Source organism: Elgaria multicarinata, chromosome 15, assembly GCF_023053635.1.
Source record: "Elgaria multicarinata webbii isolate HBS135686 ecotype San Diego chromosome 15, rElgMul1.1.pri, whole genome shotgun sequence".
In the NCBI taxonomy this organism is placed as follows: Eukaryota; Metazoa; Chordata; class Lepidosauria; order Squamata; family Anguidae; genus Elgaria; species Elgaria multicarinata.
Genome location: NC_086185.1, coordinates 32,876,576 through 32,902,646, shown reverse-complemented (window position 1 = coordinate 32,902,646; position 26,071 = coordinate 32,876,576). Strand labels below are relative to the sequence as shown.

At 46.9% G+C, this 26,071-nt stretch overlaps 2 protein-coding genes across 4 annotated transcripts in view; one reads left to right on the top strand and one right to left on the bottom strand.

Moving 5' to 3' along the window:
* Positions 1 to 2,131: 2,131 nt before the first annotated feature.
* Positions 2,132 to 14,602, bottom strand: LOC134409224 (potassium voltage-gated channel subfamily C member 1-like). Of its 2 annotated transcripts, none has more exons than XM_063141855.1 (4): positions 14,211 to 14,602; positions 13,866 to 13,913; positions 4,049 to 4,562; positions 2,132 to 2,985 (listed from the first exon to the last, which is right to left on the bottom strand). In XM_063141855.1, exons 3-4 carry the CDS (start codon positions 4,538 to 4,540, stop codon positions 2,188 to 2,190), a joined length of 1,290 nt encoding a protein of 429 aa, XP_062997925.1. In that variant the 5' UTR covers positions 4,541 to 4,562; positions 13,866 to 13,913; positions 14,211 to 14,602; the 3' UTR covers positions 2,132 to 2,187. The 2 variants fall into 2 exon arrangements, with proteins under 2 accessions (XP_062997925.1, XP_062997924.1); XM_063141854.1 differs by having other exon boundaries at positions 4,049 to 4,577; positions 13,880 to 13,913.
* Positions 14,603 to 21,134: 6,532 nt separating this feature from the next.
* OPHN1 (oligophrenin 1) overlaps positions 21,135 to 26,071 on the top strand; it is a 99,798-nt gene continuing 94,861 nt past the window's right edge. For both annotated transcript variants that reach the window (XM_063141853.1, XM_063141852.1), the window contains exon 1: positions 21,135 to 21,289. In XM_063141853.1, the coding sequence (XP_062997923.1) occupies positions 21,136 to 21,289 (154 nt within the window). In that variant the 5' untranslated portion in view covers position 21,135. The remainder of the gene's footprint in view (positions 21,290 to 26,071) is intronic.

The following is a 26,071-nucleotide window of genomic DNA, read 5'->3' as shown; positions in this document are numbered from 1 at the left end:
CTAGCAGAGATGCTTCCAAGCAACAACGAACAGACCTACAGCCTAACAATTCCTTTAAAGAGCTCCATTATTATTCCTTTAAGGAACTCGATGATGATGATGATGATGATGATGATGATACTGTTCAAACCTTTGAGACTCCAAACCTATGCAGATTTACTTTGGAGTAAATCCCATTCTTATGTATATACGCATGTACGCCATCTCTGTCTTCACAATAAACCCATAAGGTTGGTTAAAGTGAGAGTTTATTACTGTGGCCACTCAGTCTCTCACACTATCCTATCTAATAGGGTTGTTGTGAGGACAAAAGAGGTTGTTAATTGTAGGACAGACAACTGTGCTGGACAGGAAATGCTGTTCCTCGGTATTGTGATTTTACTTGCATTTATTGCATCTAGGATAATGTTCTTAAATTATTAGCTATTATTAGCCTTTATAATAACTGTTTTTCAATGCTTATATTGCTATACCAGCTGTGTTTTGTTTATATCATTAGGCACTACAAGAAAGAGATCTTGGGGTTGTGGTGGACAGCTCAGTGAAAATGTCAAGCCAGCATGCGGCTGCTTTTAAGAAGGAAAACTCCATGTTAGGCGTTTTTAGACAAGGAATTGAGCATCTCCCCTATGGGGAAGGTTACAACAGCTGGTATTGTTTAGCTTGGAAAAAAGGAGGTTAAGGGGAGACTTGATAGAGGTGTACAAAATTATGTGTGGTGTGGAGAATGTGGATAGGGAGATATTTTTCTCCCGCTCCCATAATACTAGAACCCAGTGGGGTCCTCCCATGAAGCTGACTGGTGGGAGATTCAAGACAGATAAAAGGAAGTACTTCTTCACATGGTACATAGTTAAACTATGGAATTCAGTACCACAAGATGTAGTGATGGCCACCAATTTGGATGGTTTTAGAGGCAGGTTAGATAAATTCCTGGAAGAGAAAGCTAACAATGGCTACTAGCCCCGAGGGCTATGTGCTACCTCCAGTATCAGAGGAAAAAAGCTGTGGAACATGGGTGGGATGGTGCTATTGCACCCATGTCCTGCTTGTGGGTTCTTGATCAACAGCTGCTTGGCCACTGTGTGAACAGCGTGCTGGATTAGATGTTCCCTTGGCCTGATCCAGGATTACTCTTCTTATGTTATCCTTGAACTCAGTAAGAACAATCATGCTTGGCACCTGGAATAATAATAGTAATGATTGCTACACATTGCTGCACAACGCAGTGTTGGTCCATTAGGAAAAACCCACAGTAAGACATTGGAACCACCTAAAATATTACACACACACACACACACACACACACACACACACACACACACACACACACACATACATCATATCCATGGCTCAGAGTTGTAAAGGAGACCGAAAGCACTCATTACAGCCTAGAAACCAGGGGCATCGAGTTTGGGAGTGAAGCTATCCACCAGCCTGGGAGGAGGCAAGAAAGTTTCAAAAGAATTCAAAAGGATTTGACAAGAAATGAGAAAAAAACTCCATGAATATCAAGGTCTCTTTCAGGCTGAGCCTGTCAGGGAGGAAAATTTATCTCCAGAAAGACAAGCCCTGGAAGAAAACTGGACTTGGCACAGAGTTTCACGCAGGTGTTGCTCATTAGTGATGGAACTGTAAAGGTCAAAGATAAGGGAAGACTTTCTCGCATCATCCGTTAATGGAATAATTGGATGATGAAACTGTGTCATCATACTGTGTATGGAATGTGTGTGTGTGTGTGTGTGTGTGTGTGTGTGTGTGTGTATGGAATGTTTTTCTTGCTGGTCGTTGATGGTTGTGGTGTGTTTGTCTCTTGTTGTCAAAGGAAGATTTTGTATGGGAACGTTAAGATTATATGCCTCAGTAAACTCTATTGCTGAAGAATCTACTTGTGTGAGTATTTCTTTCGAGGAAGGCACTCAGGAGCCGTGCAGGGAGCCGAACGCTGGAACGCTGCCACTTAAGCTCTGCTAAATACGCAACAGAGTCTCTGTTAATACATTTGCAGATGGGGAGTTGCTAAATAGAAAGACATGCCAAGGCATTTCCTGCTCAAATGGGAAAGGGCCATTAAGTAAGCTGAAGCCTTTGCAGCACGGGGTGAGCTATTTGGAAGTAGGCATCCTTTTCCCCAGAGAGAGTTGGAAGTGTGGTGCTCTGAAGCTCTCAAGATGGCAGTGTTGGCATTTATTTCTTCATCCTCTTCATCTCCTCCTTGATTACAGCAGCATCATAATAGCCCTTGAACTTGATGAAGAAGATTGGGATTGGGATGATAATGGTTAGCACGCCACACACTGCAGTGCAGGCTGCTATCACTTTGCTGAATGCAGAAATAGGGTACATGTCTCCATAGCCTACAGTGGTCAAGGTGACCACTGCCCACCAGAAGGAATAGGTAATATCATTGAAGTATGTCTCAGCATGCTCTCCAATGAACTCTGCATAATAACAGATGGTGCCAAAGAAAAGGATTTCAAAGGCAAAAACCATCAAGAGGATGACAATCTCCCTTAGGATGGACCTCAGTGTGTAGGACAGGACTCTGAACATTAGAGGGGTCTCCACCAATTTAAGTATCTTCAGGAGTTTGAGGAAATACAGCACCCGAAACAAACCCAGCCAGCATATGAGACTGTGATTTGCTTTGGGATGCCCAGTTGAGAAGAGCTCGATGTAAACTGGAAACAAGGAGATGAGATCGGCCACATTCAGAGGGTTTCTAAGGAATTTCTTTTTGTCTGGGCAGAACGTGAACCGTGAGGAAAACTCGAACATGAACCAGATGACGCAGAAAAGCTCCAGATGGAGGAGGTAAAGGAATCGTTTGTAAAATGAAAATTCAACTTCATGGTGGTAGGTAGTCTCATTGTAAAGTTCACTGGTGGAGTGGTGAACAGGAATGTAATGTATTTGTTCATGAGTCTTCGCTATAAAAAGGATGCTGATGCCGATATTGAAGAGCAGAGAAACAGCAGCCAGGCACTGTGGAGGGAGAGAGAGAAAGTTCTGCTGTATCACCACATTTATTCGTGAGTATTGTTTCTTCTTGGCCAGAATCCCACCTCTTTCCCCTTCCATGCCATAGGCTCCTGCCAAGGAGGAACTGCCCCATCTAATATCCTCACATAATAAGTCACTGAGCGAAATTATCTGAGTTAAGAAGTCTTCACAGGGCAACCACATGATTTGATTTCTAGCACAGAATTCAGCATGCTGAAATTCTGAGGGTGGTGTTCTTAGAACCCCCTGAAGCCAGATGGGGGCTGAATAAGACTTCTGGTAGTTGGTGTGTGAAAGAGTTTCAGTGTTGTGTCTTAAATAGTTTTCTTCCTTCTCCCACCTGGTAGCAGAATGAAAAGAAATTAAGTGAAAGAATGAACAACTGCCTGAAGTCCTCTAGACTGCCACCAGATCACCTGAATTTTCCATGTGTAATAATTTATATAGCACTTTTAATTGAGAAAACAAACAAACATCTCTTTGTATAGTTTATTTATCTTCACAACAACCCTGGAAGGTAGTTCATTATTGTGCCTGTTTTAGAAGCAGGGATCCTGAGAATAATGAGCTACCTTGTGCCAAAGTCTCCAGTGTGTGTGTGTGTGTGTGTGTGTGTGTGACTTATAGTGCCCCTCATTAAAGTTCCACTTTCTATAGCAGCTGAGAGGAGAGGATGAGTAAAGAGATTTGTTGCAAGCCTGCGTGACGCCTCTGCTCTTCCTGGCCTTACTAACCCTCCTGATCCCAGAATCTTTAAGTCCAGGAGTGCTGTTTCTGAAAGGCTTGCTAAATGGTCAGAAACGGCACAGCCTTCTTTTTCCTGGCAGAGCCCTTGTGCTTCTAACGATTGCATGACAGGCAGAAATTCAACAGGCAAATGTTTTTACCTATCACCACATCTCTTTTCCAGGAAAAGCAGAAGCTGTTGAACTTCTGCTTGTCCTGCAGGTTTTAAAACACATGCTGCTTGAGGTGCAGATTAATGGTTGCAGCCCCCAGCGTCCATCTCTTTCTGGCCTTGTTTTAAAGAAGCCCTCTTGGTTACCTTAGCATGCAAACTGGAACAAGGCTTTTCAAAGAGAGCCCAGATTTTGGGCTGCCACCGGGCCCTCCAGCTGTTACTGCTTGTTTCCCCTTGGGCCAGGAGGCCCTGATCTTCAGCGGATCTGTCCCCGTCCCAGATGTTGTACTCTTCGTGTTGACTCTCCAAATCATTCAGCTTCTGCCGACAACAGGGAGCCAAGGGTGCGTCAGAGATGTCCCAGAATGCCAGCTCCTCCTCAAGGACCGACTTACAGACTGCTTCGGGACAGTGGAGATGTTTGGTCCTGTAATAATTCAGCACCTCATCGAAGAGGCCGGCGTTTCTGTCAAAGAAGAATTCTTTGACATTGGGGTCATAGTCAAAGGTGGTGGAGGCCTGAGGCTCCGTCAAGTGGCACAGCTTGGTTCCGGGAAAGGCCCTGAGAGTACTGAGGTACGTCTCATATCGGATTCCCCCGATGTTCAAGGTGACCTTTTCTCTGGCAGAGTTCATCTTTCAGGTCTCTCGTTACAGCCTGGAAAAAAGGACAGTATCTGGCTCTCAGGACGGCGCATGTGACAAGGTACAGTCAGTTTTAAAAAGTATTTTTAGTGCTGTGCTGAAAATTTCTCCCACAAAATTTTTGACTTTTCTCATCCAATTTGATAAAAAAGAATTTGCTTTCAAAAAGAAATTCAAAGGAGAATAATTTTTGGAGAAATTCTCATGAGTTTGGCTCAGGGTTCTTTTGCTTAGCTTATTTATGAGATACCTGAGGAGTGTTCATAGTTGTTCTGTCTTTCATTGTACAGTCACCTCTCTGGCAGCCTGTAGCCTCCTTGGCTTCCTGCACTTCCCACCCAGAGAAAGACATTGTGAAATTTATTCCTCCCATAGGGCCCTTTCAGATCAGGAAGTGCAGGCAGCCTGGGAGACTGTAGAGCGATGGTGAGATGTGTAATAGAAAGTAAAATAGAGACAGTACCCTCAGCCACCTCGCAGTGATTAGATATGGTCAAAAACACCACCAACACACATTCAAACTAAATTATAAAATACCCTGAGAATGAGGCAGAAAAATGGAAGGAAACTTTCCAGATTTTGGCCCAGTTTTAGGAGCTGGATTCAACACTGCCCCCCCCCCCAACCACACATACACACACCTGCTACAGGAGCGGTGTTGCCAGAACTTGCATTAGAGACAAGATGTATCCACAATCACCCCTCGGAAATGGAAATGTAGGGAAGGTGCTGAACCCTGAAAATGACAACTACAGCTGAGCCAAAAATTCTCAAAATATAGATGTTTCTCAGAAAAGTCTTGAGTTTTTTTCTTTTCTTAACCCCTAGAAATAAAAGGACATTTTGCAGAATTTTCTCCAAATTTTCCTCACCAGTGTGTGTGTGTGTGTTGGCTGTGTTCCCTTCCCCATCCCCTGCCATGCCCTGGAGTGATGCGAGGTATATGGGGCATTGTGGAGGATGCACAATGGGGGCCAGGCTGTCAACACAGTTGACGCTGTTACCACTTGCAGTGGCAGAGCAAAAACAAACACACACCCACACCCCCCAAAAAAAACCTCAGGCAAAAAAGGAAGAAGCTGTTCTACAGGCCTTGCCAATGGTGATGCCGACCTATGAGAAATTGCTGGAGAATTTCTCTCCCACCCCTGGAGAGATTTGGTGAAGTTATGCCCCAAATTCCTCTGCTACAAATAGGGTGGAGAATTTCAAGAAGCCACTTGCGCGCGCAGCTCTAGTATGTTCATTATTGCTTATTCAGCCATTTGGATGAGGCAAGCTGTGTTACATTACTACAAGGACCTGGATGAGGCCAGGGAGAGGGGTGACCCAGAAGGGCTGGTTGGCCCAGGCAACAGAGCAAGGCTGTTGGTCCATGCATGCAGCCCCACACCCTGGGCAGGGAATGCCCTTTGCCTCCTGCCCCCACCCCCCACCCTGGCCATCACCTTAAAGCTTTTTTCCATTAGCCTTATGAGGAGAGACTGAACTGGGCATGTTTAGCCTTGGGAAAAGAAGGCTGAGGGGGAGACATGATAGCACTCTTCAAAGGCTGGACATCAAGAAAAACTTCCTGACTGTTAGAGCAGTACAACTATGGAACCAATGACCTAGGGAGGTGGTGGGCTCTCCAAAACTGGAGGCCTTCAAGAGGCAGCTGGACAGTGATCTGTCAGGGATGCTTTAAGGTGGATTCCTGCATTGAGCAGGGGGTTGGACCCGATGGCCTTATAGGCCTCTTTCCAACTCTACTATTTTATGATTATTATTTATAGTGCTTATAGCATTACAGTGCTTATAGGGCATGCTGACGTTGGTTCAAAGCAAACCTGTGTTCCCCTGATTTTTATTTGGAGCAAATGATATCACACTGGGAATTGAAAAAGGAGCATTCTGCAAAACTCATGGGTGGAGGAAGTTCCTGTTTAACTTCTCCCAAGGTTAAATACACTGACTGCTTCCCTTTGCCCTCATTCACCACAGTCCGTACACACGGCAGCAGCAAGCGCCCCTCAGCTGGGCCCCCAGGGTGATGGCTCCACTCGCCCATCCCTCAGGCCAGGCCATCCCGCAGTGCACTGCCCCCCGCCTTTCCTAAGTGTGCGGTTATTCCCTGGATTTGAACCTGGGGGCATGTCTTGCCATGCCTATATCCCGGGATCGTCCCTGTGCATCCAAATGACACACAGGGGATCCCAGGAGCAGGCAGGGACGATCCCTCCATTTGCCTGGGATAATCCTTAGGTGTAGAAAGGTCTCTCTGCATGCAAAAGATGAGCAACTCCTCTTCCTGCACTCCTGCACCTGGCTTTTGTGGCTGGGGGCTGGGGAAAGACAAAGGCCTGGTGATGTGTCTGGTTGAAGCAGGGTGGTCCAGTAGGACTTCAGGTGTTGGCAGTTTCCTCTTTTTTGGCCAGGCATGAAAAAGCTGAACAGGGACATGATCTGCCCTTCCACATGGTGGGGTTCAAACTCCCTCCAGTCCTGGCCTTTGGGGAGGGATGCTGAGCTGAGCCGAGGGGGTGCCAACTTCACACCTACCCTGGCCCCATAAGCGTTCTGGGTAGCCCTGCAAAAGTGACCGGGGGGGGGGGGTAGGAGGTGGGCAGGGGCACCAAAGGCACTCTGCACCCAGGTGCTGTGTCTCCTAAGGCTGGCCCTGACTCCCTCCTCCTTTTTCTGCACTTTTTCTCCCTTCCTGCCTCTGGGCTGCATGCCTAGAGCATCTTGCCTCCCTGGGTGGGCCTTGAACCCTTGTCCCAGGTCCCCCAGTGAGCGCTCGCTGCAGGCTTCCTGCCTCGGCAGCTGTGCAAGTGCTGTGGCATGTGGGCTCGCGCAATTTCCCTTCATTGGCTGTGCTCCAAAACGGTGCTTGTAGGCAGGATGACTGAGGAGATGCCTGTGGTTGGGAGTGCTGCTGCTGGCGAAGCCCTCAGGGCTCATGGGGTGGGGGAGTCCTGCTGTTGGCAGCCCTTTGCCTACCCCTCCCCTCCCGTCCAGTTTAACAGATTGGGAAACTGAGGGCAAGTGAGAACAGCCCAGAGAGCTTCGGCTATGGGGCGGTATTTAAATGTAATAAATAATATCTAGCTGTATCCAGCGTAACATACGCCGTTGTAGCATATCTTAAAGGTTATTAATTAAATATCATTGCATTTTATTTCTTTATTCATTCATCTATTTCATTGTAAACACAATTAACAATCTCGGTCTTCTCAGATACAACACTTAATGAGCTCAATGATCAAATTCTTGAGGGAGGAACAGAAGTAAAATTTCTTGAAATTTTGAAGCCATGGGGGAATTTTTTTGGGGTGGTGGTGGAAAAATATGCAATGTTTAGCTCTCTTTACAGATCTAAAGTCACTTTGTTGCTTTAGGACAGCTTTCCCCAACCCGATGTTTTCCACTTCAACTCCCATCAGCTCCATGCAGCTTGGCCAATGGTGAGGAATTCTGGGAGTTGTAATTTAAAGCAGTGGTTCCCAAACTTTTTCAGGTCACCGCCCCCTTGGTTCCACAAACTCACGCCCAGTGCCCCCTACCCTATAAAAAACATTATTCAGAATAGTGTTTTTCAACGACCCACTAAGGAAGATAATAACAATTTTGCATTGCTGCTCTTTTTATCTGGTTGAGCTTTCATATTGTATTTTATATTATGGTTTTATACTGTTGTTTTATACTTTGAATGTTTTTAATTTTTGTGAACTGCCCAGAGAGCTCCGGCTATTGGGCGGTATAGAAATGTAATAAATAAATAAATAAATAAATAAATTCAAAACAGTAACAGTTAATTGAATATTTATTCAAAATCCAATTACATTTTTTTAGTTTATTCAATTAAACTTGATCCAGTGGTATCATCTTTTCAAACTCTGATAGTCATTTAGCAAGAATATTAGATATCACATTTAGTAACTAGGGTAGAGTACCTCATTAAGAATGCCACATCCAGGGGAAGGGGTTAGAATCCAGATTTAATATTTTTTTTAAAAGTGTGTGTGTGTGGGGGGGTGGAATTCAGCCCCCTGAGGTACTTGTACTTCTTTATTGCGATCCATAGATCCATGAAAAAACAAGAATTAAACATGAAATCATACAGTTAGAGCTATTATCAACTTTAGTCTAATACACAGAGAGCTCTAATCCTGGCTGCCATTGTAAGAAATTTAGCAACAGCCAAAGTTATTCTTGAGGACTTATCTTCCAACAGAAACTTAACATAAAATTTGTCTGAACTTCTGGACAGTTTGCTCAACAATGGGGTGATCATAAGATGGCGGGCCTGATTATAAAAGCTACAGGACAGAAGGATATGCTCCACCGTCTCCACTTCCATATTCCTACAGGGGCACCATCGTTCCTGATAAGGGACACCAGCATATCTGCCCTGAAGTAATTCAATAGAATAAACATTGCATCTGGCCTTGGAGAAGGCAATACGATATTTAGCGACCGACAAGTTCTTTAGATAGCCAGCTGAAGAGGCCCAATGTAATGAACATGAAATGCACTGGGAGAGCAAGAAACATGAGAGCGAGTGCGTAAGTCGCAGAAGGCTATATCTCACAGTCTTTGTTTAAGAGGATTAAAAGCAAAATTCAAGCCCACATTAAGGAGGAGAGAAGAGGAGAGACCTATTGAAGCTGCCTTCCTGAGCCAGACATGGAAGCAGACCTGAGCCCCTCCCAAAAAGACTAACTTCCATCCAAAATTTTAAGGCAGACCACCAAGCCCTAAGCGAAAAAGAGCTTTCCCCGGTTTCCAACAAAAGTACAGAATTAGGGACACACTTTGGGAGTTGAAGAAGGGCCCTCAAAAACCTTGTCTGTAGCCTATCTATCTCAGATGTTAATCCCCCTATCCAGATATTGGAGGCATATAAAAGCTGGGCTGCAGACTTGGCATTAAACACTTTGATGGCAGACGGTATAAACATTCCTCCTTTAGTAAAGAAAAAGTGTGTTATTACGGCTGAACTGACTGAAGCTTTATTAAGGGTGGCTGATCTATGGGCACACCAGGACAGGGTATGATGGAATAACAGCCCCAGGTAAGAGAAAATTTCCACCTGTTCAAGGATATGCCCATCAAGGGACCACTGACGTTGAGAAAATCTATTTTCAAAGACCATGACTTTAGATTTCTCAAAATTAATTTTCAGATCATTGGTCAAACAAAAGTTGGAGAATTTCATTAAAAGATGTTTCAAACCAGGTCTAGAGCGGGAGAGAATAACAGCATCGTCTGCGTAAAGTAAAATAGGAATTTTCCTTGTGCCAAGTTTAGGCAAGTGTCCTTCGTGGTCAGACAGGGCCTCCTCAATATTGTTTATGTATAAGTTAAATAGCGTAGGTGCGAGGATACAGCTCTGTCTTACTCCTCTAGACATAAGAATTTCATCTGACAGCTGTCCCTGGCCGAGTCTACACAGAGTCTTCGGGGCGCCTGGAGTGCGCCTGCAGTGCGCCCCGAAATTGATGATGTAGACAGTACCTTAAGTGTTCCCATAAGAGGAGGAGGATGAGGAGGAAGCCCAGCATCGCCCCTCGTGGGGACGGGGTGAAGAGTTGCCAGGCCCGGCGGCTTCGCCGGGGAATCGGCTGCGTCCTTGGTGCCGCCCACCTGCCCGCCAGCCTCCTGTTGCTGGTGAAAGAGCCACCCGGGCCCACCCGGGTCGGAGAGCTCGGCGGAAGAAGCTGCCGCCGGCTTCTTCCGCCGAGCTTTATGATCCGGGTGGCTCTTTGGGTGGAGAACCAAAAGGTGTCACCGTATATCTTCGTCCCAACATCTGCCCCGGCTGTACATACTTTTGATCAACTGCTGACAAAGCCACCCCAGTGTCTCTCCACCCCTGGCAAGGTCGCTCATTAATGTAAATTGTCCGATGAAACTCTGCCGGGCTCCAATCCTCCTGTCCGGGCTGCACTAAGCCCATAGGCGGGGAACGAGCCACCCTTGAAGTCACCTGAGCCAATGCATCCGGCTGTTCAAACGAGCCGCCCAACTTCCTCTAATACGCTGGTTTCTTCCTAGCCCCCCCCCCAGGTCCTACTCCTCTCCCAGGGGCAGCTGGGTTCACTTGCCACGATGGCCATCGCTAGCCCCACTCTCGAGCGATCCCTCTCCCCACAACGCATCCTCATCTGCTCTGCCCAAACTGCTGCTTCATTCAACGTTTTCGGGCCCGAATTGGGCCTGAATTTTGAACCCGAATCACCAGCTCCGCCGGTAAGCCTTGGTAGAACTGTTCCAGATTGATCACCCCCACCAACTGGACATAAGTCTCGGCCACTGCCTCCTCCATCCACCGAGCTAGAGCTTTCTCCACTCGGGCCGCCATTCTCACCACGCTCTTGCCCAGCTCGACCTTAATGTCCTGATATCTCCGTCGGCACTCCTCCTCCGACAGAGCCGTTCACTGCTGCACCATCTGTTTAAACTTTCCATAGCCCTTCACATTAGGGCTCGCCACCCTTCCCAACAATTCTGCCAATTCTCCCTCTGACTGGACCCAGAGTCCCATCATCCACTGACTCACGGGCACGTCCTGATCCTCACAAACTCTCTCAAACAACTCCAGATAACTCCACACTTCCTGGTCCGCCTCGAAGGGGGGAAACTCTTGGCTCTTCCACATGAAGGAGCTCACCTCCATGGCCTGCAGCTGTAACTCCAAAGTTTTCAGCTGCTGTTGGTACAAGCATTCTTTTTGCTCTAGCCACCACCTTCTTTGCCAGCAGCACTTCTCTTCCGCCTTCACTTTCTCCAACCTTCGTCTTTCCTCTTGCTTCCAACTTTCCACATATCTTTCTAACTCTTGCAGCGTAGCGGGCTTTAGCACATCCACCTTGATGTCATACAAAATTGTGTCATCGGGATCAGGATTCTCATGCCCCAATTCCAACACTTGAAGGATGTGCACCACTTGACCCAGCTCCTCCTCCAGTAGTTGATTAATATCCAGGGCAAGCTGCAACTTACGCCTTTCTTCTTGTTTACAACTTTCCACATATCTTTCCAGCTCATGCAGTGTAGTGGACTTCAATGCATCAAAATCAATTTTGTAAAAAGCAACATCATCCAGGTCGGGGTCCTCATATCCCAGCTCCCACAGCTGAAGAATATGCACCACCTGGCCCAACTTTGCCTCCGGCAACTGACTAATGTCCAAAGTAAGCGGTTGCCTCTCCTCATAAGTCACTGGCTGACTTTCTTCCAACTCCTCTCCCTCCTGGGAGCTGCCCGACACTGTCACTATAATCTCTGCTACCCCCTCTGGTTCATTCCTCGAGGTAGCCACTTTGTTCCGTGTCATTTCTAGCACCTGCTTAGATGTCCTGGGAAAACCTATCCCCTTTTCCTGGGGCTCAGACTCAAATCCCAGTGCTTCCAACCATGTGAAAGAAGCCTGCCACCTGCTCCTCCTCCTGGTCTGAGTCTGGCACCCAGAAATAACAGTCACACCACATCAAAGGTCCGAATACTTTATTAATTACAACTAAAACTCTGGTGGAATTTCCACATCCCAGGGCTGGGACACACATAAGGGGAAAAGACACAGCACAAGAAACATTTAAGGCAGGAAGGACAACACAACATCCCCACAGTCACACACTCCCCCCTCCCCCCTGCTGAACAAGCAGCCATACTTTCCCCAAGACATCCAGCTCACACTAACTTTCCACGAACTCCACCTCTGCAGGCTAAAAGCCTCGCAGGCAAAGACAAGATTTCCCTCTCAGCCTAAGACGATCCAAACTGCTGCAAGGAACCAGATCACTGGTGCGGCCAAGATCCTTTATTGGCTTGGCTACACGTACAGCGTGACATCATCCCCCAGGTGCAGAGCTGAACGGTTTCGAGATAAACAGTGTCCAAGGTCTTTGGCTGACTGATCATATATCTTCCCAGAGACTACTTCTTAAGACCTTAACGCCCTCAGGCCCATCACACCACACACTTTGGAAACCACTGGGCTAGGGTGAGAGAGACAGTGACTGGTTTCCAGGCTCTCCCTGGTCCTAAAGCCACAACCAAAGTATGCACTGTGCTGTGTTGGATCATGGCCAGTGATTCCATGGGAGAGAGGAGATGTGACTCTAGATCTCCCAGAGTTCAGTGCTCTAGCCACAGGGCCACACTGCCTCCATGAATCCACTCTGTTTGATCTCCATTTGTTTTTGTTCTATTCATGACTGGGCTCAAAGAAAAATCTTAATTCCACAAAATTAATTCCAGCATTAGAAAGAAATGTTGACAATGGTAGGGAGGATGTTTAAATTTCAGTGTAATTTTGCAGGTTTGCCTGTTTCCCCTTAGAAGCCAGCCTTGGCAGATTTTAAATATTGAATTAAGCAACCAGTTGGACTTCTGTGCCACACACATGCATGTGCACACACACACACACACCCTACTGTGGAGCAAAGCGAACCTCTTCTCCTTTTTGAATCTTAGATATATATTTAGTTTTTAAACTCAATGGACCCTTGAGCCACAGCTGTCACAGGCTACGAGGCCGGGGGTGGGAAGCGAGGGGGTCCGTGGAGGAAGCCAAGTGGCTGCAGGGCGCTTAAGGTGTGGGCAAGGACCAGGCAATCCGATTTAGCTCTTCACTGTATTTGTTCCATTTCGATCCCCTCTTTCTCCCGTGTTGCACTCCTGGGCCATGTGCCTTTCCCTCCCCCTCCATTTTATCCTCACAGCAACCCAGTGGGATAAGTTAGGCTGACAAACAGTGCCCCAGCAAGAGTCATGGCTGAGGTGAGATTTGAACTCAGGCCTCCCCATCCTCACTTCAGTACCCTAGCAATTGTCCCATCTGGCTCTCCCAAACCCCAATTTTTCTACTCTCATTCAGAACTAGAAATATCCAAAAGAAAGGAGCTAACATAAAATTGAATATTGTACCAGGGTTTTCCTTCAAGCTGTCCATCCAGAAAACAACCAGTAATAATCTGGAAAATGACGCCATTTTAACTATTTTTAAAATTCTCCCTTAGTGCAGCCTCCCCCAACTTGGCACCCTTATGATAGAGGGACTGAGAAGCAGAATTATTATTAATTACTTTGTCCAAAGGCCACTGAAGTTGTTAAAGGAATATGCAAATAAATGACTAATGGAGTGATACAGAAAAAAGAAGCATTTGCACTAAAAATATAAAAACTGAGCAAAACAGATCCACAGTTCTCCATCACAAACTTAATTTTATAAGCAGCCAATGAAAAACTGCTGAGATTTGTGTAAGCTTTATCTCACACATACACGCACATGCACACTCCTATCTAATAGCCAAGATGAGACATTTCTTACCTGAGTATGAAAAGGTTATTGTTGAATGGGGAAGATACCCAGCTTGTTCTGCACAAACAAAAATGAGATTAATAATGGATCCTTTTATAACACCCCTCCAAAACGAGAGCAGCTTTGTTCTAGTTCATTGTCTACTAGAGCTGTTCTGCGCCTGTGTTCCTGAAACTCTTTGTGAACCCCCCACCATCCTCTGTGCCTGACACTGACGGCTTTTTATGGTCTTAAAATGTCACCTCTTTAAACTTTCATCTCCGCCTGCCCCTTTTAGAAACTGTCAGCTGTGTACAATACACACCGATCTAATACACTGTCATCTGCTTGGGAAGCAGCGGTTTTGATTCTTACCTTTAATTTTGTAAGGCAATTTTGTAGGACTCGTAGAAGAAATGGATGGCAAGAAGAGAGGCAAATAGAGGGGAAAAACAGGATGTTCTATGGCTTAAATCCAAGCTCATGGCTCATGGATGCCAGAAAACAAAGCTAGCCTATGAAACAGAAACACCACCGGAGCCCTCCCTTGGCCCGTCCCTCCTTGGCTGGTCCTATCAACAACCAATTTCCATTTTCTAGGGAAGAGCACTCTGGCATGGTGGTGAACAACAAACCAGATGGGCTTTGAACAGCATATTCTGTCCCTCTGCACGGCCACCCTTTGTTCCTGTTACATCCTCAAAGGCCAACGTGGCTTTGGGAATATGCAGGGTTCACATGTTCTTGGCAGAATTGAGAGCTAGAATGTTGTGCAACAGAAGGCAAAAGAAAAAAGTGGGGGAGAGTGGGGGTGGGGAGAGAAAGTTGAGTTTGTTTCCTCCTGACTATTTTCTTTCAGGCTAGTGTTAAAGAACACAAAGACCTCCCTGTGCTCTGCTCCTCTTCTTCTTTCCTGTCAGTTACAACCCAGCCCAGGAATAATCTGTTGCAATGGCAAGGTCTCATGTTTTGCTTCTGGTTATGGAAAGATGACTTCAGTCTGCATTTGGTAATCAAAGTAAAAGAAACATCATTACTGTATCCATGAAATGCTTTGAAAGATGGATAAACATGTAATAAAATGCTGGCTCTGTGGCCCATTCCAGATGGGCCAGTGTTTGCTATCGGTTGGTGCTGGCATCTCAGCGTTCCTGAGGTCAGTGGCTGGCCCTGCCTTTGGGCAGAGTGAGGCAGCCACCGCAGGCAGCAGATTATGGATGCCCTAAGGACCAACGAAAGGTTAGTTATTTGCTCTGTTATGACTGCACTTCTATTGCAAGGGATGGGGAGAGGCGCTTATGGGATCTTCTGCCTCATGTACCAAAATAACTTGGACTTGGGTAGGATGGTAGCAAATGTCTTGAGCTGACCCTGGCTGGTGCAATGACTAGAATATGTCTGCACAACTGGTGACCCAACAAGCCAAACGTAGCCCAGCAGCTCTGTCTGCTGGCCCATCAGAAGCTTCCCGCTTTTGCTTCCTGCCTGCCCTCAGACTGCTAGTCTGAGGGACCAGAGAGAGAGAAGGAGTATTTTATTTATTTATTTATTTATTTATTTATTTATTTAATTTATATACTGCCCCATAGCCAAAGCTCTCTGGGCGGTTTACAAAAGTTAAAAACAGTGAACATTAAAAAGTATACAAAATTTAAAATCATCAACCTGTATAAGTCTTCCTACATACATAGATGGGTCATCAGATGCTCAGGCTTGAGAAATGTCCTATTCAGGTGTTGAGAAAATATGGGTACAGAGAGAGAACGTAAGAAGTGCCATACTGGATCAGACCGAGGCTCCATCTGGTCCAGCACTCTGTTCACACAGTGGCCAACCAGCTGTCAACCAGGACATGATGCAACAGCACCCTCCCACCCATGTTCCCCAGCAACTGGTGCACACAGGCTTACTGCCTCGGATACTGGAAGTAGCACATAACCATCAGGGCTGGTAGCCATTGGTAGCCTTCACCTCCAGGAATTTATCCAACTCCCTTTAAAAGCCATCCAAATCGGTGGCCATCACTACATCTTGTGGTATGGAGTTCCATAATTTAACTATGCGTTGTGTGAAGAAGTCCTTCCTTTTATTTGTCCTGGATCTCCCACCAATCAGCTTTATGGGAGGACCCCATGTTCTAGTATTTTAAGAGAGGGAGAAAAATGTCTCCCTATCCGCACTCTCCATACCATGCACTATTTTGTACACCTCTATCATGTCTCCCCTTAGCCTCCTTTTTTCCAAGCTAAACAATCCCAGTTGATGTAACCTTCCCTCATAGGGGAGATGCTCCAGCCCCATCATCATTTTAGTTGCCCTTTTCTGCACTTTTTCCAGGTCTGTGATATCCCTTTTTAGGTGTGGTGACCAGAACTGTACACAGTATTCAAAGTGTGGTCACACCATAGATTTGTATAAGGGCAGTAGGATACTGGCTGTTTTATTCTCAGTTCCTTTTCTCATAATGCCTAACGTGGGGTTTGCCTTCTTTACAGCAGCCACACACTGGGTGGACATTTTCATCGAGCTGTCCACCACAATCCCAAGATCTCTTTCTTGTTCGGTCACCGCCATCTTTATGAGTTTGCAGTCTTTTTTTCACATCATATCTAATGACCTAGAAAGATTTGGATGAAGTTATAAAGAGCAAAATTAACCCTGCCCCCAATTTCTGAATATGCACACATACATGAGTTGTTTTGTCCACAATAATTTTCAGTTAATTGTTGCTTCTCCGCAGCAGTTGTTATGCAAACTATTATAGTGGAGGTATTATTGTTATTGCCCAGCAGAGAGTGCTCTACTACACAATGAGGACCAGCCTTGAAAATGAGACAGACGCTCCACGCTGCTAATTAGGAGTTGAGTTTGCAAAGCCTAAACAGCATGAGAAATGTGTGAACGGTAGCAATCATGAGGACAAATATGCCCCAGCAGAGGGGGAGTGGTAGGCGTGCAGTGGTTTGTCCAATAATCAGTAACCTGATCAATTAAAAGCTTTTGATTTGTAAAAAAAAAAAAAGCCTCAAATTCATCAGGCAGCAAAAAGTGTGTGTGTGTGTGTGTGTGTGTACTTATTAACGCCCCAAGTGATAGGCGTTGACTTAGAAGAAGCCCCCCCCCCTTTGGACTACCTTTTCTACAATGCCAATTTGGCCTAAAGGCCTAAAGAATCCATAACAGTATAATACTTTTATTAGGCCAAATATTATTATTATTATTATTATTATTATTATTATTATTTTATATAGCACCATCAATGTACATGGTGCTGTACAGAGTAAAACAGTAAATAGCAAGACCCTGCCGCATAGGCTTACATTCTAATAAAATCATAATAAAACAATAAGGAGGGGAAGAGAATGCACCAAACAGGCACAGGGTAGGGTAAAACTAGCAGTATAAAGTCTAAATATTAGGTCAAGCTACCCAATTTGCATTATTATTATTATTATTATTATTATTATTATTACATTCCTACAATTCCTAAACCCTTTCTGAGTTTGCACGAATGTGTTTCCCATCTTCCTCTTCATCCCCATCCAATCCATATGAGGTCTTGAACGTGGACATGTTTGTAAATCTAGCAGATACATAAATAAATAAATAAATAAATAAATAAATAAATAAGGACTACCCATCTAAGCTGTAAACTGCCCAGCGAGCTTCGGCTGTGGGGCAGTACTCCTCCACCACGCCATCTGAAAGTGCTGTCATTTTTCCAGGCTTCATAAAAGTTACAGAGATCCCCCCCCCCCACCTCCTGTATGGGGTGCTCCCAAAGGGGAGATATTTGTCCCAGCACTAGTGGAGGCCAGGGCCGTATAGGACCCGGCACATGGGGACTGGTCCTTAAAATTATAGGAAAAACAGTAACTGCCTTATTGATTGATTGATTGCATTTTTATACTGCCCAATAGCCAAAGCTCCCTTATAACAAGTCTGTCCTGTGGTTCTCCTCTATTTGACACTGGTTAGGCCTCATCTTAAGTATTGGAGTTAAAGGCTGGAGTTAAAATCGCAGGAAGAAACATTAACAATCTCAGATATGCAGATGACACCACATTGATGGCTGAAAGCAAGGAGGAGCTGAGGAGCCTTATGACGAAGGTGAAAGAAGAAAGTGCAAAAGCTGGGTTGCAGTTAAACCTCAAAAAAACCAAGATTATGGCAACCAGCTTGATTGATAACTGGCAAATAGAGGGAAAAAACGTGGAGGCAGTGACAGACTTTGTATTTCTGGGCGCAAAGATTACTGCAGATGCTGACTGCAGCCAGGAAATCAGAAGACGTTGACTTCTTGGGAGGAGAGCAGTGACAAATCTTGAAGAAATAGTTAAGAGCAGAGACACCACACTGACAACAAAGGTCCGTATAGTTAAAGCAATGGTATTCCCCGTAGTAACCTATGGCTGCGAGAGCTGGACCATAAGGAAGGCTGAGCGAAGGAAGATAGATGCTTTTGAACTGTGGTGTTGGAGGAAAGTTCTGAGAGTGCCTTGGACTGCAAGAAGATCAAACCAGTCCATACTCCAGGAAATAAAGCCAGACTGCTCATTTGAGGGAATGGTATGAAATGTACCTCTCAAAACTGTACTTTCAGCAAAACTGAAGTACTTTGGCCACATAATGAGAAGACAGGACACCCTGGAGAAGAAGCTGATGCTAGGGAAAGTGGAAGGCAAAAGGAAGAGAGGCCGACCAAGGGCAAGATGGATGGATGATATTCTGGAGGTGACAGACTTGACCTTGGGGGAGCTAGGGGTGGCGACGGCCGACAGAAAGCTCTGGCGTGGGCTGGTCCATGAAGTCACGAAGAGTCGGAAGTGACTGAACGAATAAACAACAAAAGAGTTGTAGGCAGCAGCCAAGTGCAGAAAGGGCTGTTGGGTGTGCCCGTGAGTATGAACACAAACACAGTCTCTAAAGATGGGGAGAGAAAAAGAGAAACCAAGGATGGATTTGAGTGAGCAGCCAGAACTAACCTACAGCAACACCCCCACTGTGTCGCCATCTTATCTCGAGTCAGTTGGTCAGAGGCAATTAGGGTCAGAGCAGATTTTAAAAAGACTCCTCCAGAGCACGGAATAAACCTCTGGGCAGTTGCTGCCTAGAAACAAGGCACGTGTTGGGGGACACACATGTTGGGGGAGTTTATGGGAAAGGGGGCAGCAGCTGTGTCACATGGCAGCTTTGTGACAGAGGAAGAGAGGTGCATTTCACACACTGAGAACGTCTGAATTTCCCTGCTGGGTCCGACTCAAGGCCTGCCTGGTCCTGCATTCTACTCCCACTGTGGCCAACCAGATCCCTGATGAGAAGGTCACGACTGGATCAGGGCTGCAACAGGATCCTCCCGTTCCTGGCGGGTGGGATTCGGGGGCATTACCCTCTGCGCCTCACAGCCAGCCTTCCTCACCTTGGTGCCCTCCAGATGTGCATGCTGCATTGCCCAACATTCCCAACCAGCACGGCCATGCTTGCTGAAATGTTGGTAGACGTTGGGACAGAGAAAAAGCAGGACTTCTTCACACAGCTCAGTTAAACTGTGGAACTCACTGCCACGCTCAAAAGCATGATGCTGGGAGGGGGGATATTATGCCCCTGTCCTCTGGTTGGCTGCTATGGGAGACAGGGTGCTGCATGACAGGGGCCTTTTGTCTGACCCAGTGCGGCTGTTCTCATGCTCTTATAAGAGATGGTGATGTCCGCCAGCTTAGATGGGTTTAAAGGAGGATCAGACAAATTCAAGGAGTGAGGGTGTTGCTATTATTATTATTTACATTTGTAAACCACCCCACAGCCAAGGCTCTCTGGATGGTTTACGTATGATAAAAACACTTAAAAATATACAAAAAATTTAAACCACAAAAACATACAATTTAAAACCAGAAAAACATACCCAGGCTAATTACATATTGCTAAATGCCTGGGAGAAGAATAAAGTCTTGACCTGGCACAGAAAAGATAACAATGTTGGCCCCAGGCTGGCCTTGTCACGGAGATTCTTCCACAATTTGGGGTGGGGGGCCGCCACAGAAAAGGCCCTCTCTCGGAGTAGGCACCCAGAGGAAGACCTTGGATGTTGAGCGCAGCGTACATGTGGGAAAAGGCATTCCATCGCGTATTGTGGTCCCAAGCCGTGTAAGGCTTTATGGGTTAAAACAGGCAGCCAATGTTCAACCCTCCTGGTCCCTGTCATCACTCTGATCATGATGCTACATGGAACCACCGTGTTTAAAGACAGTCTCCCTCCGAGTGTCAGTCGGCGCAGGGCCACATTATCACTATTGTTTCCCTCCAATTCAGTCTTTGACACCAGTCAAAAGAAAAAAGGAGAAAATTGTAGGTGCAATTATATGGAAAGGAGGGCAGGGCTCCTGTATCTTTAACAGTTGCATAGAAAAGGATATATGAAGAACCTGGTGAAATTCCCTCTTCATCACAACAGTTAAAGTGCAGGAGCTATACTAGAGTAACCAGATTTAAAAGAGGACAGGGCACCTGCAGCTTTAACTGTTGTGATGAAGAGGAAATTTTCACCAGGTTCTCCATATATACAAATGACACCTGCTGAAATTCCCTTTTCAATTCAGCTGTTAAAGATACAGGAGCCCGGTCCTCCTTTTCATATGGTCAGCCTAGCCACATAGGGAGAGGCGGTGCTGTGCTCGTGACTCCCGCGGCTGGAAACGGGGCTCCACCTGCTTCTAGCCTTCCGCAACCTGCTGGGCTGCAGCCCCGCTCGTTCGCCAGAGACCACCCGCAGCGCCCCGATCACGGGCTCCCCGGCCACGCAGCGGCCCAGCTTGCACGGCCAACTGCACCTCCCCTCCCGGCCAGCGTTGCGGGCCAAAGGCTTCCAGGCTTTGCTGGCTAGAGCCTCCCTCCACCCCCAGCCAGCGTGGCGGCGGGGCGGCGCGCACCTGGAGGGCGGGGAGGCGCGCACCTGGAGGGCCGCCCCCGCGGGCTTTCCCCCAATACGGGCTCCGCCAGCACCCTCTCCCGCCGCCGCCGCCGCCGCCGCCGCCCTCCTCCTCCTCCCCGCCCTTCCAAGGCAGCGGCCAGCAGGGCCTGGCGGGCGGCGCCTTTAAGGCCGCGGCGTCGGGAGCGGCTGCGAGGGAGGCGCCAGCCGCAGGAGGCGGAGGCCCGGCGGACAAAGCCCGGCCCGGGGGCGGGGACTGGAGCCGCGCGCCCTGACCGACGGGTGCCCTGCAGCCGATGCGCGGAGGCGGCGGCGGCCTCGCTCAGCCCGGCCTGGAGTCCTCGGGGGCCGCCGCGCCCCCCGCCCTGCGCAGCCATGGGGCACCCCCCGCTCGAGTTCAGCGACTGCTACCTGGACAGCCCGGACTTCCGCGAGAGGCTGAAATGCTACGAGCAAGAGCTGGAGAGGACCAACAAATTCATCAAGGATGTGATCAAGGATGGCAACGCCCTCATCAGCGCCCTCAAGAGTAAGTGCGGGGCGGAGCATGTCGATGGGTCTACCCGAAGTAGGGCTGGCATGGGGTACCACCCTAGGAGCGGTTTCTGTAGCACTGGGGCGTGGGCGTGCGGGTGGCGTGGCGGAGGATGTGGGGAAGCAGGGCCGGAGCCAGACTATTTTGCACTCTGGGCAAGGCAGCTACTTGCACCCCCCCCCCCCCATTACTATTTTTTGCCAACTTTGATTTTTAAGTACAGATGTTTTGTAGAAAAAATACAAAGCACAAAACTTGAAATTACTGTTTTTTCTTAAAACAGCTAATTTGTATAAAACTGTGGCCCTTAAAGGTCAGTACTGCGCCCCTCTGAGGTCCGCGCCCTCGTTGGCCTAATGGTAGCGCCGTCCCTGTGCGAAGCGCGTCCTCTGGGCTGCCTGGACGCCTCGCGCGCGCCGGCCTCCGCCGGGCTCCTCTGCGCAAGCCCTCGGGTGCCTTTGCATTTGTCTTCCTCCTGCAATGAATCATCGTCGTGTCGTGGCTGCACTGAATGGGCGCTGAGGGTCTGGTCTTCAGAGCTCCTGAAACAGGCCGCAGCTGGTGTCAAGGTAGCAGGGGGTGGCTTGCCTTGGGCTTGGGGCCGCCTGGCACCACAGTCCGAGCAAACCAGAACTGTGAACCAGAAGGGAGAGAATTTGTCCGGCCTGCTGTTGTGTGTGTTCTGCAGAAAACGGCTTTTTTAAAAAATAAAAGTTAAAAAATTAAACATGGCAACCTGTCACGGATTCATCAGATATGCTAAGTGTTAATGAACCCCAAGCTGTTTTGCGTGTGTGTGTGTGTGTGTGTGTGTGTGTGTTGTAAACAGTGCAGTGGGAGGGAACTGAAATGCAAAAAGTGCAGGCAGTGATCATTACCTTCAGGATTGCCAACATATTATAGGTGAGCTGATTAACACGTGCAGTGTGATCAGAACACACACCTTCGTCTGTGTTCGAACTTCAGTAAATAGAGTTGAATCTCTGGATGAATTGTTTTCCAACAATTCCACATTGCAATCTGAGGTTTCTTTGTTCGAGAGCAGCCATCATAAGGTCATTGACAGTGTGTCCTGGGTGGTTTAAGCTCCCCCCCACCCACTGGTTTTTAATATTGGTCTTCTGGTCAGATTTGTGTCCATTTATTCTTTTGCATAGAGACTGGCCTGTGTAGACAAATTACTAAAATAATAGATGTGAAGCATTTGGAACACTTGCAATGCATGCTCTAAATAGTAAGATTTGTTAGACACACAAGCAACTGGATTTATGCTGGCCCCTTTCCTGTAGCAGTCTAGTTGCATGCGCTGCTCTTTGGCTAAGTGCTGGTCGGAGGGCCAGCTGCAGAGGCGTTATGACTGTGCATGCATGGCCCATGAGAGCCGGCTCTCCGCTGGTAAGAAGCTCTCTCTCTTACAAAGAGATGCCTGCAGATCTTGTAGGTGTCTCATGGACACAACCTAAGTGGCTTCCAGTAATAAGACATGCCTTTCACTTAAGCAATTTTATGACATAAGCTGCTGACACAGGAAACTTTACCGAGTCAGACCCTTGGTCCATCTAGCCCAACATTACCAATACTCATTGGCAACAGCTCTCGCCCCTTGAAGTATTTTAGAAACCCTTTCTAGAGTGTGAATTCCACAAGGCAGAGCTGGTGACCAACCAAGGAGCCCCTGTTCCTTGTGGCTTCAGAAGGTGTCTGGTGGGGAGAGCTTTCTAGCCAGGGCTGCCTGTAGGATTGTAAAGTGCTGGTCCTTTCCCTGCATTAAAAGATAATTTGCACTCTGCCCATTGTACGTTAAGATGAGCTCTGTGCCAGGCTATGCATGCATATTTCGATGCAGTGAGAGGGGCATGAATGAAATGACCTTTGTGTAGAGGGAAATGTCTCGTCACAGGTTGTTTGGAATAGAGCTGTTCATGGTCTTGCCTGTGTTTCCTTTTTATCTGACGCAAGCAAAAGAGGAGCACAGGTGAACTTAATTCTGGTTGGACCTGACAAAATATGAGATGTGTCATAGAACACAGGTCATGCTGGTTCCCTATAAAGTGGGTGTGGGTGTGTAGGGTGGATTCCTGCATTGAGCAGGGGGTTGGACTCGATGGCCTTGTAGGCCCCTTCCAACTCTACTATTCTATAATTCTATGATAAGGCATAGTTGGGGGATGCCGGGGGTGGGGGGATGGAGACCTCCCTCCTGTTGCTTTTCTCTCCCTCCTGCTGCTCCTTTCCCCAGCAACTGCTTTGGGAGTGGGGATGGGTGGTTGTGCTGCTGTGTCTTGCTCAGCCCTCTTGAAACGATCTTTCAGTGACTCACAATGGTCAAGATGGCTGCTGTGCCGGTCCTTGTCAGGAATTCCCTGCTCAGAGGGAGTCCCCTGCCTTTATTGCGTTGCCTCAGGGAGACTCCAGGATTGGTTAGTGTGGTTTGGATGCTGATGTCTTCACTTCCTGAAGGTTTTTGACCCTGATCCATCTAGCCTGGCTGTCATTGAACGAAGACTGCAAATGAGACGCCAATGGGAAAATCCCTTTGCTCCTGTGCTTTCCAGGTGTGATTACTCAGCATTATGCTTTGCCCACACTCCTTCCCCCTCCCTGTCCCCCAGTTATATTAATTGTTTACAATTAAGCACAGTCCAAGTGGCCACATAAAGGAGCGAGTGGCGGCCGAGGGCAAGACCACCTTTATAGTGTTTCTTTGCTACTTTAAGCTAAGGCTGATGTCCTACACTGAGCTGTATGATGATGCTTCATCATGCCCTATTATTCAAGAACTTGGACTGGGGTCCTGTGCACAGTTGTTTAGGAATAAACCCCATTGATCATGGTAGGACTTGCTGTGTCGGTGCCACAACACTGACTCTGAACACCAGGCCTGGCCGCGGCTACTCCTTGCTCAAGCCAAGCACCACCGCTTGATATGCCTGAGGCAAACTATGTGGAGAAAGGGGTTAAATGGAGAAGAATTTCAATAATAAATTTATTTATTTATTTATTACATTTCTATACCACCCAATAGCCGGAGCTCTCTGGGAGGTTCACAAAAATTAAAACACTGAGTTATCTGTACTGAGGTGAATTATTGTCAGAGTGGGTGCTAAATGTATAAATTTCAGATGATAAATGCCAAACAGACACGTGGGATTTTTGTGGTACTTAAAACAAAATAATTAAAATTTATTTTAAAAGTTCACAAGCTTTGTTTCAAAATAAAACATCTAAAAACCTTTTTGAAACCTTTCATCCAATTCTTTCATTCACATACACACTTTCCTTTCTCTCACACAATCACTCTTGAACTTTATTACCCTATTTCTTCAATTCTAAGACACACTTTTTCCCCATATAAACATCTCTAAAAATGGGGTGCGTCTTAGAATCGTAGGTGTGTCTTAGAGTTTTTGTTGTTGTTGTTGTTGGTACTGAAATTAGTGTGCGTCTTACAATTGATGGCGTCTTACAATCGAAGAAATACGGGTATCAGTATTATTTATTATACACAAACTGTCTATCTCTACACCCCACTCTCAAAAGACACCACTCTCTACATTGAACCTCAAACTCTCCAGAACCCAAGTACTCTACACACAGAGAGCTCAAGCACTAAAGGCTAAAGACTCTAAGAGTACCTAAAAGTCTCCTCTCAATCCCTTCAGTCCTTCCCTTATATATCACTCCTCCCTATCCCCAGACATTCTAACTCCGCCCACTCAGGCCAACATTCTAAAAACCACAGACTTAACACCAGACATACATTTGGGAACTGACTTGTGGGGTGTAACACCACAGCTGGGTGTTCAGGCAGCTTCACAAACAGTGATTTTATACTTTAGTACAAGGTACATCCAAGCACACTTTCACAATTGAGGTGGCATATGGGTGGACCATCTGTTCCTTTTCAAATATACAAATGCTGTAGCTTAGTGATACAGCACATGCTTTGCGGCAAAACGTCCTGGTTCAATCTCTGGCATCTCCGGGAAAGATGAATTAGAAACGAGTCTTTCAACAGCCTGTTAAATCCAAGGAAAGGGATGTAGGGCTGCCTATGTGAATAAGGTCTGTGGTTTTGCTAGCATTTCGAAACCTGCCAGCGAGGTATGAATGGCAATGCAGAGTTGGAAGTGGGTGACTTCAGGCTCCCAGACTCTACTACTACTACTGTAATCCAAGCTGGAGGTAACTCCTCTGGATTTTTGGGTGAGAGTGCTGGATTTTAGATTGACACTGCAGCAATGGACACTCATCCCTCAGTGTATTTTGGGATGAGATAGGGCAACCCTCCCCAGCCTGGTGCCCTCCAGATGTTTTTGATGACAAGTCCCAGTGCTCCTCACTGTTGCCCGTGTTGTTTAGGACTTATGGAGTTGGTCATAGAATCATAGAACAGTAGAGTTGGAAGGGGCCTACAAGGCCATCGAGTCCAACCCCCTGCTCAATGCAGGAATCCACCCTAAAGCATCCCTGACAGATGGTTGTCCAACTGCCTCTTGAAGGCCTCTAGTGTGGGAGAGCTCACAACCTCCCTAGGTAACTGATTCCATTGTCGTACTGCTCTAACAGTCAAGAAGTTTTTCCTGATGTCCAGCTGGAATCTGGCTTCCTTTAACTTGAGCCTGTTATTCCGTGTCCTGCACTCTGGGAGGATTGAGAAGAGATCCTGGCCCTCTGTGTGAAAACCTTTTTAAGTATTTGAAGAGTGCTATCATGTCTCCCCTCCATCTTCTCTTCTCCAGGCTAAACATACCCAGTTCTTTTAGTCTCTCTTCA